Raw genomic sequence first — 16,605 nt, 5'->3', positions numbered from 1 at the left:
AGACTATGCAGGCAGATTTAAACATACAATTTACATTAGCAGTCATCCGCTGAACTCGTGTTTCTAACTCAATGTTTGACAGACGGTGAAAAAATTATACACTGTAATACAAGGATTATTTAAAGCGGAATTTGTACTATTTAGCTATTTTGATTTGACCTTTTCTTACTTAAGGGAGTTTTGTTTCATCATAAACATTCAAGTGAGACAGTTGTTTATATATCTTAGTTGCAAAATCGATATACACTGTATCGTCTTTCACAACTAATCACTTTATATATTAACTTTCCAGTTCAACAAATTGCCGACTTTTCCAATTCAACAAATTGCCGACTTTATCTATGGGTATCTTTTTTAAACATAGAAAAAAATATAAAAGAATAGAAAATGTAAGATTTCAGACGAGAGAAAAAGTGTGAATCTCAATCATGAATCTGATCATTGTACATCGGCAATCCCAACGACACACCGACTCATTATAAATTTTAATAGCCTATTAACTTAAAAACAAGTTTTAACAATCAAGAAAGTGTTTTTTAATAGCATGACGATATTTTGTTTTCAAGTAACTTATTAAAATAAACTAATGTTGCAAAGCACATTAAATTAATCAAAATCATCATTTCTTGACACATTCCTCTCTCCGTAAAATTTGATGAATTTTAAAAGACCTAACCATCGTTCATTTATTTACGCACATCAACAATTTCTTCCATTCGAAGTTCATACGGAAAGTGTTTGATCATCTATCTTTTAAGAGTTACAATCTCAAAACTAGTTACTAGTTTTAGATCTGTAAAGTATCCACAACCACGGACCGTTTTTAAAGCTAGAATTTATTACTATAAAATTTAATACAAACTCACCTTTTATCCTAATCATAACTGTGAAATATACATGACAATCTCAGAGGTGAATATATAGGTCAATGACAGACAGTGTGAAAGCATATCAGCACAGAATATTCCATAATGATTTCCGAATCGTTCATCTTCCCTTTTCCGGATCTATGTATTTTCATATATTCGAATTAAAATCAATAGATTTAAAAATAACTCATGAAGAATAAAACAAAATGAGCAGGATTGGAATTTCAAAATCTCATTTTTTCCATGTTACATGTATATTTAAAATTTTGGAATTTACAGTTGCACAGGATACAGATTGTGGAAGGTAAATATACATAAGCTGTCTTTCTATTATTCTTTATTGATGAATACATGAAGTGCAATAGATTATTTCATTTTATACATTTCCTCAGTTTTTTTAAATCACTTATATTCAATGATCTAAAAATGATCAATGTCAACATTTTAAAAGTTCTTAATGGGTAGGTCATCTCATCACAAGGCTCTTTATTATAATTATTTTGATTTTAGTCTAAACAAATGTTGTGGTGACTCTACCTGGGATGACGTTACCAAGAGATGCATTGGTAATACATATAACATATCTTTCACTTTTTATCTTTAAACTTTTTACTGTACCTTATTTGTCTTCATTAAGTTTTTAATTTATTAGGTTGTCTCGAAGGCTATACTGGTACATATTGTGAGATAAAATGTCGATATCCAAGTTATGGGGCACATTGCCAGGAACAATGTCAGTGCACTGAGGAAGATTGTAGTCATATAACTGGATGTCATGGTAACAAACAAAATTCCTGAAATTTGTAGATATCAATATCAAATTATATTCAAATGACAAAAGATAGATTACTAATGTTTCATATTTTCTCATTATTTTGCTTTTCCTATAATATTTTGAACAATCCAGTATTCTATCAGACTATAACGTTTTCCCTTTCTTTCTGAATTAATGTACTAAATACGTTTTGTCAAATTTATTTACCATATTTTATATTGTTTTAACCAGGTGGGACAACTGAAGCCAAAGTCTTGCAGAGCACTCTTTCTATGTACAATGACTCATATTTGCTGCAGAATGAAACAAAAATACGTTATATATTTTATGATTGGGTGGATGTATTTCAAGAAGGTAATTGATATCACTTTTTTCATCTTTCAAATGACTGAAAATTATTGAAATTTTGTATTAAATGATCTTCAAATAAAAAAAAAGAACATGCAGGATCCGTAGAAATCCTTCATGAATTCGGTTCATATCGTTTGCATTGATATGGAACTTTTATCTCAAAAATAAGCAATATTGTTTCATTACATATATGAAATACAAAAATGTTTAATAATAATGTTTTATAATAACCACGTTATATAAACGAATTCATTACAATTTCTAATCATATAACATGCATCATGGTGTTTTATATGATATAACAAAACGTTTTCACATTCTTCTAGATACCAACAACAAACCTTCAACTTGGACGCCACTTGATACAAAGCACAAGTCAATGCTGATCAGCATAATTATTCTTACTGTGTTATTAGTTATTATTATTTTGGCAGGGTGTATAGGAATGAAAAAGATCATAAAATGTATGGATGTATTTCTGGGCAGGTATCAACCTGTCAGAAACCGAAGAACTATTAGAAATGATTCTGTTGACACATCTTCTGTATAAGGAGCCTTGAAGATTCTATAATGTGGTTGGCAAGTTATTGGATTTTTTAAATCTGATTTGTTAATGAAATATATTCAAATCATTACAATGTATTCAAGAAGTATCAGAATTTTAACATTTCGTTGAGCGGATGATGTAGCATTCATATGTTTAGAAGTTTGGATCATCAGTCTCTTGTTAACGCATTGAGAAAGATAAAAAATCTTCTTTAGATAACAATAATAAAACATTTCATGTCATGTTACATATATCTAAATTTGTTTCTCCAAATCGTGCACTCTATGTGATCTGAAAGAAGTCTTTGCAAAATAGGATGCCGATGAATATTTCAGTATCTTGTATTTCTAGATGTTTTTATACAGTTTAAGAAAACAGTTTTCTATGGTTTTACAATGAGGCAAAGTTCTCAAAATAAAACCTAAAGTATCACGATCAGATAGATTAAACAAATAGAGCATTAACAAGTCTATATTATCATATTAAAATCAGATATATTTTTATAATCTGAGTTTCAAGGCTGATTTGGGAAGTTTTGTGGGCTTCTGTCATATCTTTTTTTTTATTGAACGTCATATTTTATCTAAATTAGAATGAAATTATTAAACAATAAATTCAAATGATTTTTTTTTTTGTAAAGTATCATTGTTGATTTCAAACCTATCCAGAATTAAAAACTGCAAATTCGGATCGTGGCGCAGCTTAAAATTAAGTAATTTATGAATTAAACACAAAATAATCATGATAATGTTTGTATTAATTTCACTTTTTCTTGTAAAATGGAGAAAAAACGGGAAAAAAGTGTTTGAATAAGTTGTTATTGGAATGTACTGTGTGTAGTGATGGTATTTTTTTTTTCAGAAATTCTTGAAGTTCTGTTTTTGACGTTACATTGACGTTAAGAGTGGTTACAAAACATTGTTGATCCTAATACGAAGAAACAAACAAAACAAATATTTGTACACATGATATTGAGATTATTTTAAATTACTTGAAAGTAGTATAACGACAATTGACATCGCCCATGAACAACGATAGTATATGTTACATTGATAGAAACATGAAATAAATTGAAATATATGGAGACATCAGAAGTGAAATCTGATGCCAAGGTCTCTACACATATAGTGAATTTAGAACAAACATATTTTCTCATCCCTAAATTGTAAAAAAAATAGAGTAACAATACTTTGAAATCTCATTGAACAAAAGGAATATTGATTGGTTAAAAACGACTGGTCTGGAAATGTGCATTGTACTATAATTTTATGCATAACTTTTAGGGATGTCAACGAATATTCGAATATTCGAATATTCATTCGATGAGTTGATATTCGAATATAAATTCATGATTCGAATATTCGGATTTTAAGTATACAAGCATCAAAAAGAAAAAAAAAATGTGGCAAAAACTGAAACTTTATCAGAAATTGAATCAAATTCTCATCTTTGACCAATAATACGATTTATTTAAAACAAAATTAAAAGACACTCTTCTTGGATTACCTTAAAGGTGTGAAGAAAGTGTCTATTAAAATGATATAAATTATTTATTTGATCATTTAATTAGAGATATAACAGTGTCCAGTACTTAGAATTAGTTTGTTTTGTTGAAAGGACACATTTTTGTTTATGTATACATCATTTAAAATCATTATCAGGAAATTAATTAGCTAAAAGTAATTGCTTTTAATGTTTCTCCATTAGATAATTGTTCTGTGTGGTATAAATCTGTAGGGTTATCAGTGTACACTTTGGTAAGATGATTAATAATTAATCTGGAACTTATTAAAAGAATCTTTTGAATTTGTTGGGGAAAATTTTTTTTATTACATTTTGGATATAAAGTCTTCATATATTCTGTAAAATATAAATTTAAGGATATAATTAAAGTGCATTTACAAAACTCTACATGAAATTTTATTCCAAAATAATGACATAAAACGTATATATTGCTTGACAAAAGAGTGAAGATATATACATATTATAATGCAGGATCTATTTATTTTATCGAATATTCGAATATATTCGAATACTACTGTCGAATATTCGAATATCAATTATTGACAATTTTGACATCCCTAATAACTTTGATAAAGCTGTCCATTGCATTAAGCAGAGTCATTCTTTGACTGTCACGCTAAAAATGATGCCTTTTTTTGCTGTATACACACTTTTTTTCACACTTCAAATATTGTTTATCTGTATTTAAGGGAACAGCATATTGATATGTATTGTGTGTTAACCTTATGTTCTGATCCCTTGTCATGCTATGTATATATTTTTTCTTATTTTCATTATTCTAAATAAATGACATATTTCATCTCATCGATGATTTTGATTTTATTTGATCAGTAAAGACAGACCTGTGATGCAGAATGAGGAAACATAAATAATAAAAATATAATAAGATACATATCTTTCCAAACTTGACCTATTTTTGCAAATATCTTTCCCATAAAGAGGCATATCTTAAGCATTGTTGTTAATGATTCTAAATTATTGTTATTTTATTAACATATAAATATCTTGAATGAGTTAATAAGGAAACAATAAAACACTAATATAGAATATACTTCCTCATAGCATTTTAAAAATAAATAATAAAACATGCGCAATCAAATGATTTTATTCCACTCCAATCATTACATCTTCAAAGGGATTAGGTGTTTAAATTTCAGCTCCATCTAAGACCTTTTTAACCACTTAGAAACAAAAGAAAGGCAACTGGTGATGCCTTTGCCTGGAAGAACAGTGATATTGGTTCTTTATTTTGCATATCTACATCTGATATGCATGTCAATTCCAAATTGTAAGTTAATTTGCATCAAAAACCTTTCTTATAATCTCTGTTAATTGAATTTTCAAGTGTCATTTTTTTTCAGGACGAATATGTATATTGTTTTTGAAAATATAATTTTTTTTTTGTTTTTCTTCATTATAAATACAGATTTATTAACCTATATACATGTACTATTCTATAATTATTTCCGTAAACGGGACTTGATATTAGTAAAACAAAATACAGTCTGTAGGTCAAATTTGTTTTAACGGTTTTAAAATTTAAAGTCACTTGCAAAGATACAGTAACAGTAAAATTTAAATATCTAAATGCGGTGAAGTGTACGCTTTATTGTAATTATTTACGCAAGCTCAAACTTCAAGTTGAGATCTACTTACCTGTACCTGCGTGTCGAGTGTTGACAATTAATTTAATAGGTATGTTTGTAGTGACTGTGAGTTTATGTGAAGTTTTGGACTATTATTTGAAATTCAGAAAAACATACACGAATATACAAATGAAATGAAAATGAGTATCGATGTTTCGAAGCTTTCCTTGAGTGACGTTGCTTTAAATCATTTAATATGAATATGCATTTTACATCGCACAATAAAAAAAAGAACAGCTACGTTTTCATCACTGTTTGTGATATATCTATCTGCTCACGTACATTCAAGTACCACGATTAATATACGACTGGTTCACCCGGTCTAACAGTATAAGAAATAATCAAGAATTATTCCAGAAGTTTGGTATTTTGTGACCATGTGCGCGGGGGTATTTTACGCGATTCTTAGCTTACCGCTAAGTAGTGTAATTTTCCCCATGCCTTAATAAACATTTTTACAGTATCATTTTTACTACCGGTACTTAAAGAAAGAAATGTTCTCGTTTTTATACATTTTAATATGTCGTTACAAAGGAATTATCTCCACTGAATGATAAAGATGTGAAGTTATACTTGTGACATCTTAATACATTAGCATAAATATCTCTGTAATAAATATTTTATCAATAAATATTGATTTACAAAAACATCATGATAACAATTTTTAACAGCTAATTTAAAATAACCAGGAAAGTTTTTCGCAAATACATGTAAGTTCCCCATAGAGAATTTCCTTATTCCAATAATTGAAAAATTCAATCAAAATAATAAATTGAAAGTTTAAAGTTCAGATATTTGCAGTGTGCAAAAACGACGGATACTTTGGAACAGACTGTGTGTTACCTTGTCGATATCCAAATTATGGAGCAGATTGTCAAAAGGAATGCAATTGCGATAAAAACTTTTGTCATCATGTGTCAGGATGCGCAATGAAACGTAAAGTATTCGTTTTTTTTTTTTTAATTTCCTATTTATTTTTACAGGACTTTGTTTTTTGAACTGTAATTACTTTAAAAACAAGAAGTTTTTGTGAAACACTGATGCCCCCGTATGGCAATATAGTGGAGATTATACTCTTCTTAAATGCAAATTCAATTTTGTTAGTACTTAATGTAAGGTCTTGTCAAAAGAAATATATTTGTGAAATATGAAAGCAACTAGCACTACCTGTTCAAAAGTTATGACCAAGGATACGTTTTTGAAGGGTACATCAAACTCCAGGATCAAGGTCAAAGGTCCTAGGTTATTGGTTTTTTAAAGAAAGGTCTTGTCACAAGGATTTCATATTTAAAATATGAAAGCCATGGCCCTTACCGTTCAAAAGTTATGGCCAAGGTTTAATATTTCAATAGTAGGCCGAACTCCAAGGTCAAGGTCAAAGGGTCAGCTTTCTTGATATCAAATGAAAGGTCTTGTCACAAGGAATTAACATGTGAAGTATGAATTCCCAAGCCCTAACTTTTCAAAAGTTATGTCAATGTTTGATTTTTAAAAGAAGATCAATGTCAAAGTTCTTGATAGTATTCTCACAAGGATTACATATTTGAAATATGAAAGCCCTAGCCCTTATCCTTCAAAAGTTATGGCCAAGGTTAAAGTTTTTTTCGTAAGTATGGAAATCTCAAAAGTAAATGAAAGGTCTAGACACAAGGAATTGTTATTTGAAATATGAAATTCCTAGTACAGTGTATCTACTGTCTAAAAGTTATGGTCAAAGTTAAAATTTTGGATTTTTGTATTTTAAAAAAAATGGGTCAAACTACAAGGTAAGATTTAAAGTTCTTGATATCAAAAGAAAGGTCTTCTCACATAAATTACATATGTGAAGTATGAAAGCCCTAGCTCTTACTGTGAAAAAGTTATTGTCAAGGTTAAAGTTTTCCGTAAGTTTTGAAATCTCCAAGGTCAAAGTCAAAAGGTCAAAGTTTTTTGTCTCCAATAAAAGATCTTGTCGAAAGAAATACATATGTGAGGTATTAAACTCCTAGTACATGTATCTACCATACAAAAGTCATGGCCAAAATAAAGTTTGGATTTTTTGCAAATTGAGGTTAAACTTCAAGGTCAAAAGGTCAAATTTGGTGGTACCAAAAGAAAATTCTTGTCATAAGAAATACAAATTTAGCTCCACTAAATCAGAGGTTAAGGGCAAAGTAAAAATTTTTGGACAAGCAATCAAACTGACAGACAGACAGACAGAGAGGCAACTGGACATAGAGTCGGACGGACAAACTATATGCCCCCGAATTTTCGATTACGGGGCAAAACGTGAGCACAATTAGAAGTATTTACATGAAAAGGTATTCAACATTAAATTTAAATAATCGTGGTCAATTTCCATCACTGTAAAGAACTGCAGGTAAACTAAATTGATCTTTTTGGTGTTGCACGCACGTGACTTTTTCTTCAATATATTTATATTACCATTTATATGTAACTGTTATGTAAGTGATAATTAAAAATGTTATGTGACTGTTTATTTTTAGCGCTACTGGTCAGAGACCAAAAGAGCTTATGCGAAAGTAATGCTTCCTTCATACGTCCGTCCGTCCGTCTGTCTGTCCGTCTATTTGTCTAGCTGTCTGTCTGTATGTAAACATTTTTTTTTTCAAAATGCTACTCCTCCTACAGTTTTGGTTTGATTTCAATATAATTTGTCACACAAGTAGACTACAATAAGATACATAATTTTGTGAATCGGATTTAGATTTCGATGAACGGTGTTGCCGTGAAACTAAAATAAAAATTTCTGTTAAATTGTTTCAAAATGCTACTCCTCCTACAGTTTTGATCAGATTTCAATATATCTTGGCGCCCAAGTACACTACACTAAGATACATAGAATAGTCCATCGGTTTTTTGATTTCAATGAACAGTGTTGCCGTTGTTACTATAAATAAGAATTTCTGTGAAATTGTTTCAAAATACTACTCCTCCTACAATTTTGATCAGATTTCAATATATCTCGGCGCCCAAGTACACTACACTGAGATACATTATTCTATGTATCGGTTTTTGATTTCAATGAACGGTGTTGCCGTCGTTACTAAAAATAAGAATTTCTGTGAAATTGTTTCAAAATACTACTCCTCCTACAGTTTTGGTCAGGTTTCAATATATCTTGGCACACAAATACACTACACTAAGATACATAAATTGTATATCATTTTTTTTATATCGATGAACAGTGTTGCCGTGGTAACTAAAAATAAAAATTTCTGTGAAATTGTTTCAAAATGCTACTCCTCCTACAGTTTTGTTCTAATTTCATTATAATTTTACTCAGAAGTAGACTACACTAAGATACACAATTCTATTTATCATTTTCTTGATTTGGATGAACATTATTGCCTTGGTTACTAAAGATAGAAATTTCTGTAAAATACGAGTACTATCAAAATGCTATCCCAAATTCAGTTTTAGTCTAATTATAATATATAATGATTATTATATAATGTGGCAAGCAAGTAGACTACATAAACATACAGAACATAAAGAGACTTAATCAAGAATCATAATGATTATTCTATTTATTGCTGTTGTAAAGTTTCAAAAACTAACTGCTACTCTTCTTTTGCTATAAGTAAAAACCAGTAAAGCTTCAGTCTCGACAGAGACTTCTGGTTCTTTTATGCAACTATTTTTTTTGTTACTGCTTTGAAGGCATTCCTTCATTGCTTTTATGTAACTGTTACCTTGTCTCTTTTATTAAATTATTTTGTAACAATACAGTTTAATTATTCTTATTATGTAACTGTTTATTTCTTACTGTCATGAAAGTGATAACATGTGACTGTTATTAGGTGTTACTTTTTTTACTATTATATAACTGTTAGTATGTAACTTAATCTTTACTTTGTTACTGATTTCCATTTTTTATTGTTAAATCTTAAGTAGCTGCTATGTTGCTCTTTTCCAGATGCTACCGATGAAGTTGAACGGATAACAACATTATCGGTGAACGATTCAGGATTGTTGCAGAACGAAACCAAAATGAATATTCTCTATATGTCAACGAATATTAGCACAAGAGGTTAAGCAAAGAATATCATATTTTCCAAACACTAATAGTCTATGAACGATAAATTTATCAATAAGTTACATGTAACTATTTTTGTGTCCGAGCAAATGTACAGAAGTGACTGGAAAATAGATCATCTATATGTTTTTTTTTTTGTTTTTGGGATTGTAGATTGATATTAGGCAAACATTATATAATGACACTTCCTTATAGTCTATAAAGCTCAATTGTTCAAAGATACTGTAATGTTTATTTTGATTCATATCATTCCTTTTTGCAGACAGTACAAAATACAAATCAATGTGGACTGGTATGGATGTGAAACACAAGGCGATGCTCGTTTGTATAGTCTTCTTTGGCTTTGTTTCCATTGTCATCATTGTTGTTTACATTAAGATAACTGTTAGTAACCGTGCACGTGTTCAGTACTTTAAATGGACAAGAGTACAGGAAATGGAAACACGTAATTTAAATGAAACATTCAGTTTATAAGCCAACCTGCTTTTCCGTAAGTGATGAAAGTATACAAGCGTTGAAAAGAAACAAAAAAACAATAGTTAAAGTAAACCAAAATCAGTTCTGTCGATGTTTAAATCATAAGGAATTTATATGATCTTGGATGAAGAAGATATCCATCCCAAAATATATATATATATATATATATATATATATATAAGAGGAGGTTCATGGACTCGGATAGCTACCAAAGTTGTTAAACTTTTATAAATCATTAACAGCTTAGCACTTCTTTGTACCATTCAATCCCACAAGAATGGCAAATTTGCTTTCTTTCAAGCTGTAAGCTTTTGAATACTTTTTTCTTACGAAATTTGCGTTTAAAATTAATTACTTTAGTTTAACCACTAGATAACTTTTCAGAAAAAAAAGTCTTAATCGTCACTTTTCATAAAATTCATATATGTAAATATACTTGTATGTGATGACCTTCTAAAAATGTTGTTCTTTTACGATTAAAAAAAAAGATTCATTATTGATTTTAAACAAAGATTAGTGCAACTAAGGTACATTTTCAGTTTTAAATTATTTAGAAGCATGTGACATTTACATTTTTTGAATTACAACAGTATATATATATATATATATATATATATATATATATATATATATATATATATATATATATATATATATATATATATATATATATATATATATATATATATATATATATATATATATATATATAGCTTGCTTCGTATAAACAACTGTTGCTATGTAGAACCTGGACTTGTACGTAGAATGTATAAAATCAATTAGAGACATAAACTCCATACACATGAGAAAAAGGTGTACTGCTACATAAATGAAGGAAATTGACGATAAAGAAGTCAAAAACATAAATGTCTGTACAAAAAATATGTTGTTAGTTTAGAATTTATGTCACTATCTAGGTAAAGAACCAAATATGATAAAAAATTGTGGAATATTTCTTTTCTTTAAGAATACATGGAATTGATTTAAAAAAAAACACTGTCACTGTATCTTAATGACAATAGCAATAGAATTTTTATGTACATGTTTTTATAATAAAGCTTTGCATACGAAAACAGGTATGTTTATAACAGACAAAGTAAGTACCAACGAGAATTCTAACAAATTGTTGAAAGAATTTGTCTCTGAGAATACAAAGATACGCGGGCCAATATGAAAAGTAATGTAAACTGTGACCTAAAAATATGAAAAAATAGCAGAATCTTTATATTCAAAATCCTCCAAAGTATCCTTGTTGAGTTTTACAGTATTTAGAATTTACTATAAGAAATTTTTGCACTTATCTGATGTAGAAGTATATATATATTTTTATAAATCATATTATATTTGTTAAAACTTTATAAACTGTGATGATAACATGTTCATCATATTTAAACGTTACATTAGACTTTAATATCGTTACATTAGACTTTAAACATATTATATATGATAAAAAGAAGGCGCCAATACTTTTTTCACAGTGGATAAACGACTCTCCAAATACAGAAAACGCGGGTTGTGATGGTCCCCATGTTCATTCTGGAGAATGATATCCTTATACAACCATACTCTTGATGAGATTTGGACATTTCTGAGAAATGGACTGTTTTTATGAAAAGAAAAAAAACTTGCATGGTAAGAAATATAAGTGTGGGAAAAATCTTTCAGCTTCTTTGACAGAACGCTACGGAACATATCACGTGACCGCCTAATTCATGTGATTCGTCCATGGACAGTATGAATGAAGATGCACATTAAGATCAGACAGGACCATTTTTAAAAGTTTCAACAAGGAAACCTCAGATATTTTTTAAAGAAGTTATTCAATGGTAAATAGTAGTGAGTTGCGTTCCCCTGCTTCCCGCTAGATGGCGATACTGTTCCCGGTCCATCACATCTCTTGTTTACATTGGATGCACAACGCAGCGATTAACAAGAAACGTAATATATATACCGTCTCTATATACACGCGAAATATTAATCATGAGCGACTCAAAATACGGCTCCATGACAATTATAGATCTTAAAAATGAGCTAAGAAAAAGAAATGCCAGGATAACGGGACGAAAACAAGAACTGGTCGACAGGTAGTTCGATACTGAAAACCGCATGATAATACCTCGTGCTGCATGCCGACAATCTGAACTCTTCGTCTTAAAATATAATATATCAATATGGCGATTAATTAAATAATCGTAAATTGTAAATAAACATAAAACAGTTTCTTTTTCTTTTAATTTTCCATAGACTGGAAGCATATGACAGAAACTTCAACTTCGGAAAAGTTGATTACACTGACCCAGAATTTTGTATGCAACTTCCAAGTTACGATACGTACGCTGACGTAAATTCTGACACTTCCTTTTCTGGTTTGTCCATGGATACCGTTCATAGTTATTTTGGGAGGTTTGAGAAGAAATTTGAAAATCATTTTATTCACCTTTATGACGACAATTTCCTGACATACTACCGTGTATCCATCAATACAGCCTGTACATTTATTAAAGGAAACTGTCGTGCAGAGATGAGAAAGGGTGTTTGTTACACAATAGATATTAAATTGAGCAATGAAGGGTCTGTTCTGGAGGCCCAGTGCGAATGTGCAGCAGGTATGGGGCCTGATACACATTGTAAACATGTAGCTGCAGTTATGTATGGTGCTGTTATGTTTGCAAAGAATAAATTTATCAAGACAGAGGAAACATGTACACAACGTTTGCAAACATTCCACAAGTCTAAAAGATTCAAAGGCAGTCCCATTAAATCTGATGACCTGAATTTACCTGGTGCTGATGAATTAACAAATATTGCTGTTGACCCACGACCTGAAGAATTCAGAAATAATCCATCTTATCCTCACTACTTTAGAAATGTATGTTTGAATTTCTCAGGTATTTCTAAGATGCCCATCTATCAGACATTTACACCAGCAAATATGATTGCAGTAGCAAATGACCATGATTATCTTACATTATCTCCTGAAGACAACTTTTTGGAAAAATTACAAATTACAAAGATATCATATCTCCAAGTCAGCAACAAAAGGGCAGAGTCTAAACAAAACATGGAAGGAGGAGAGAGCAAAACGTTTAACATCTTCGATATTTGGTAGGATATGTAAGTGTACTGATAGAACTGACAAAATGAAACTTGCCACGTCACTAACAGTTATCAAAAACATTAAAAGCAATTCAATTGAGCATGGTCGCAGGCATGAATCTGTTGCGATCAAGAGATTTGAACAGGATAAGCTCCAAAATGTTCAATCAAGTGGTCTTGTCGTTTGTAAGGAGTACCCCTTTCTTGCTGCATCACCTGACGGAATAATCAATCAACAGGAGCTTGTAGAAGTCAAATGTCCATATGTCAGTAGAAATAAAAAGATTTCAACTCTGACGGTGCCATATTTAAAGCAGACCAACGAAGGAAAATATAGTCTTGATCCCAACCATGACTACTTTTATCAGATACAAGGACAACTACTGTGTACCGGTGCAAACACATGTATTTTTACTGTATGTTTAGCAAACAATTTAAAAGTAAATGACATCATATACATTGAAATCAAACGTGATGATGCATTCATAGCTGACATGATTAATAAGCTAAACAACTTTTACAAAGACTACTTCAAACAAGCAATTCTTGAGAAATATTTCTTCAAGCCTTACAGTGAATCTTTGTGAATGTGTGCAATAAAATATACATAGAAATCTTCTAAACAAATACAGTACGTGTAGTGTTGTTTACATTTCTTATCTTATTTAGCATCAATATTTCTGCCTATAATTCAAATTTGAAATATGAAAGCTAAAGAAATTTTGAAAAATGTTTTTTTTTCTATGCATTTGATGATACAATACCAGTGCGAAAATTGCACAACATAAAACAGACAAATACTATATCTGATGACATGCATGCTTCAGTACTTGTTAAAGGATGTGTTAAAATTTTATAAGTTTTACCAAGTCCAATAATTCTTTCTATATGAACTCTTTTACTTGACACCTTTCTATCATTAAGAACAATTCTTCCTGACATTCTGTTCCTATTTCTAAAAAATGTAGGAATGTTTATAGTAACATCCTTAGAAGCAAAAATATCTTGGACATTAAAACCTTTATCAGCCATTAAACTGTCACCTTGATCACAAAGATTTTTAAGACAACTTCTCTCAACTATTTGCCTGTCACTTGTCGACCCACAATATGCTGGGCTAACAAAGTTCACAAGGCCTCCTGGTGTACACCCTATTAAAGCTTTCATTGTATTTCTGTTTTTATATGTTGAAAATGTGGCTTGCTGTGCCCTAGGTGTACTTGGTTTTTTAATTGGAAATTCAGTTGCATCTAAAATGGCTCTGGTAGTTGGAAATTTTGACTTAAAATCTGATGGTGCAAAATAACGAACAAGAGATTGAGATGGCCAAATTGAAATCTCTCGCCACTGTTTTGACATAAATAAAATCCAGGTAAGTACAATATTTTTAACAGTACTTTCTGAAACATTGAAAAATCTTGAAAGTTCAAAATTGGTAGTATACCTCCGTAGTTTCATAAGTGTCATAAAATACTGATTGGGAATAGATACCCCTTGAACTTGAAAAAATACATATCTTAAACAATAAGCAGCAGGGCCAAGTGACTGCAGTGTAAACAAAAACTTGGCATAAGTTTCAAGGCCAGTATAAAAATGTATGGCTGAATTATCCTTCTCAAACTGTTCAACTGAAAATATTGGCTGTGACTGTGTTTGTGTACAGGTGTCTCTTAATTCAACAGAGTTTAATTTTTCCTCCTCGTCACACACTTTTGAGTCATCAACTACCACAGTTTCTTCCATACAGTCTAATTCAGTGAAACTGCACTCTAATTCTTCATGACAGAATTCATCAAACTTTCTTTTTCTGCTATCCCTGCCTTCTGCCCTGGATGCTCGGGCAAATGAACTTTCTGTCTCCTTTGTCCAAAAGAAAATGCTTGGCACAGCAGTATTCTTCAGTCTTCCAGATAGAGGTTTCTGTCCTATATATAAACAGTAAAACATATTACACTGTGCAACAACATTTAATAATTGTACAAAATACTCAAACCATAGACTTTTGTTTTAAGTTTGTGCTCAAATCAATGCAGTGCCCCCCCCCACACACACACATATTTTGATGATAAGGTATTTGATACTAAAAAAATTACGTGAAGTGTATTAAGATGTTATATCTTTCCTTTCCACAAAACAAAAAAAATTATCTCATATCGGAAACCTATTTAAATCTACATATACGTACTATATAAATAATTATACACAACAGTGACAACATAAATTTCAGAATTTGACTGAATTCTGTTATTTACAATATAATTCTAAAACTGAGTATATAATAATTTAATGTTCGTTATAATATACCCTGAATAGTCTCCGACACGTAGTCATCTGAAGTAAAATGTCGTTTACAAACAACAGCTGACTTCGAAGGCTCCCATAGCTTGTTTGTGCGCTCGTCCAAGCGTTTAATCGCAACAATCCACTTGTTTCTTCTTAACTTTTCCGTAGGGAACTGATGTCCACCTCTTTCGTGACATCCAGGCACACAACAACAATTACTAGGCATTATTCTTTGTATTTAAAACAATCGTAAACCTAACATCCCAGTTTATTTACAATGTGTTTATCACGAGGCGGAAGTTTATCAAGGACCGGGACACGTAGCGCCACCGCAACACGAACGATAACTCACTACTATTAACCAAAAGTTTTTATCAACGGTCGTATTTTATTCTACCCACTATCTGATCAAGTGCGATATTGTAAAACACTTTTTTAAATATACATATGTTTTATGTTCGTGGATTTCTTAATCCATCTCGATAACACTGTACAGAGTGAAAGGCTTGTCAGTCCTGATATCAACACCAAAAGTTTTCTACGGATTTTTATGTGCAACCCTCGTGTTGTAAATGATAAAATTCTAACATCAACCTTGGGGTACTTGTGCATTGAAACAGAATACTATAAACAAAGTAAATCTCTAAATGTGCACGATAGGGTCCATTAATTCATGAATACCATATTATAGAAAGGCAGTTGTATGTAATTTCAAATTTTCCCATAATAATGGTTGTACAAAGTGTAAAAAAGTAGAACACATTGTTATTTTGATTTGGATAAAATATCGATTGAAATATTCTGCAAGTTTATTGAGTTTTTAAGCATCCAATTCACATACAAATGTACTCTTGTCGAATATGTTGTGGAACAAAAGTCGTATTTTCAAGAGGAGTACAAAGAGCCTTTTGAAGGAATATTTACTAGGACCTGCTTTGGCGATTTTTCCGGATATAGCTAGTCTGGTAAAATATGGTGATACATATTCAATTTTGTTG

General features: G+C 30.6%; 3 protein-coding genes across 3 annotated transcripts; 2 read left to right on the top strand and 1 right to left on the bottom strand.

Moving 5' to 3' along the window:
* Window positions 1-5,197: 5,197 nt before the first annotated feature.
* On the top strand, window positions 5,198-10,498 carry LOC134259914 (uncharacterized). The gene is made up of 4 exons (XM_062742510.1): window positions 5,198-5,354; window positions 6,514-6,648; window positions 9,632-9,745; window positions 10,014-10,498. The coding sequence occupies exons 1-4, from the start codon at window positions 5,276-5,278 to the stop codon at window positions 10,223-10,225; spliced, it is 540 nt and encodes a 179-aa protein (XP_062598494.1). The 5' UTR covers window positions 5,198-5,275; the 3' UTR covers window positions 10,226-10,498.
* Window positions 10,499-12,049: 1,551 nt separating this feature from the next.
* On the top strand, window positions 12,050-13,337 carry LOC134259918 (uncharacterized). The gene is made up of 2 exons (XM_062742513.1): window positions 12,050-12,312; window positions 12,473-13,337. Exons 1-2 carry the CDS (start codon window positions 12,209-12,211, stop codon window positions 13,335-13,337), a joined length of 969 nt encoding a protein of 322 aa, XP_062598497.1. The 5' UTR covers window positions 12,050-12,208.
* Window positions 13,338-13,712: 375 nt separating this feature from the next.
* LOC134259922 (uncharacterized) lies at window positions 13,713-15,974 on the bottom strand. The gene is made up of 2 exons (XM_062742516.1): window positions 15,629-15,974; window positions 13,713-15,249 (listed from the first exon to the last, which is right to left on the bottom strand). The coding sequence occupies exons 1-2, from the start codon at window positions 15,831-15,833 to the stop codon at window positions 14,066-14,068; spliced, it is 1,389 nt and encodes a 462-aa protein (XP_062598500.1). The 5' UTR covers window positions 15,834-15,974; the 3' UTR covers window positions 13,713-14,065.
* Window positions 15,975-16,605: the final 631 nt, after the last annotated feature.

Source organism: Saccostrea cucullata, unplaced genomic scaffold (assembly GCF_032062105.1).
Source record: "Saccostrea cucullata isolate Sc308-1 unplaced genomic scaffold, CSIRO_AGI_Scuc_v1 ctg1448, whole genome shotgun sequence".
NCBI classification, from domain to species: Eukaryota; Metazoa; Mollusca; class Bivalvia; order Ostreida; family Ostreidae; genus Saccostrea; species Saccostrea cuccullata.
The sequence above is the reverse complement of the archived record's forward strand: the minus strand, read 5'-3'. Positions and strand labels throughout refer to the sequence as shown.

What these genes read in the sequence shown, in the direction of transcription:
- LOC134259922 (XM_062742516.1), bottom strand. Translation starts at nt 15,833, where the DNA reads ATGCCTAGTAATTGTTGTTGTGTGCCTGGATGTCACGAAAGAGGTGGA. An exon ending in CGTGTCGGAGACTATTCAGG is followed by an intron (nt 15,250 to 15,628) that starts GTATATTATAAC and finishes GTTTATATATAG; the next exon opens with GACAGAAACCTCTATCTGGA.
- LOC134259918 (XM_062742513.1), top strand. Translation starts at nt 12,209, where the DNA reads ATGAGCGACTCAAAATACGGCTCCATGACAATTATAGATCTTAAAAAT. An exon ending in AAACAAGAACTGGTCGACAG is followed by an intron (nt 12,313 to 12,472) that starts GTAGTTCGATAC and finishes AATTTTCCATAG; the next exon opens with ACTGGAAGCATATGACAGAA.
- LOC134259914 (XM_062742510.1), top strand. Translation starts at nt 5,276, where the DNA reads ATGCCTTTGCCTGGAAGAACAGTGATATTGGTTCTTTATTTTGCATAT. An exon ending in GTCAGGATGCGCAATGAAAC is followed by an intron (nt 6,649 to 9,631) that starts GTAAAGTATTCG and finishes GCTCTTTTCCAG; the next exon opens with ATGCTACCGATGAAGTTGAA. An exon ending in AACGAATATTAGCACAAGAG is followed by an intron (nt 9,746 to 10,013) that starts GTTAAGCAAAGA and finishes TCCTTTTTGCAG; the next exon opens with ACAGTACAAAATACAAATCA.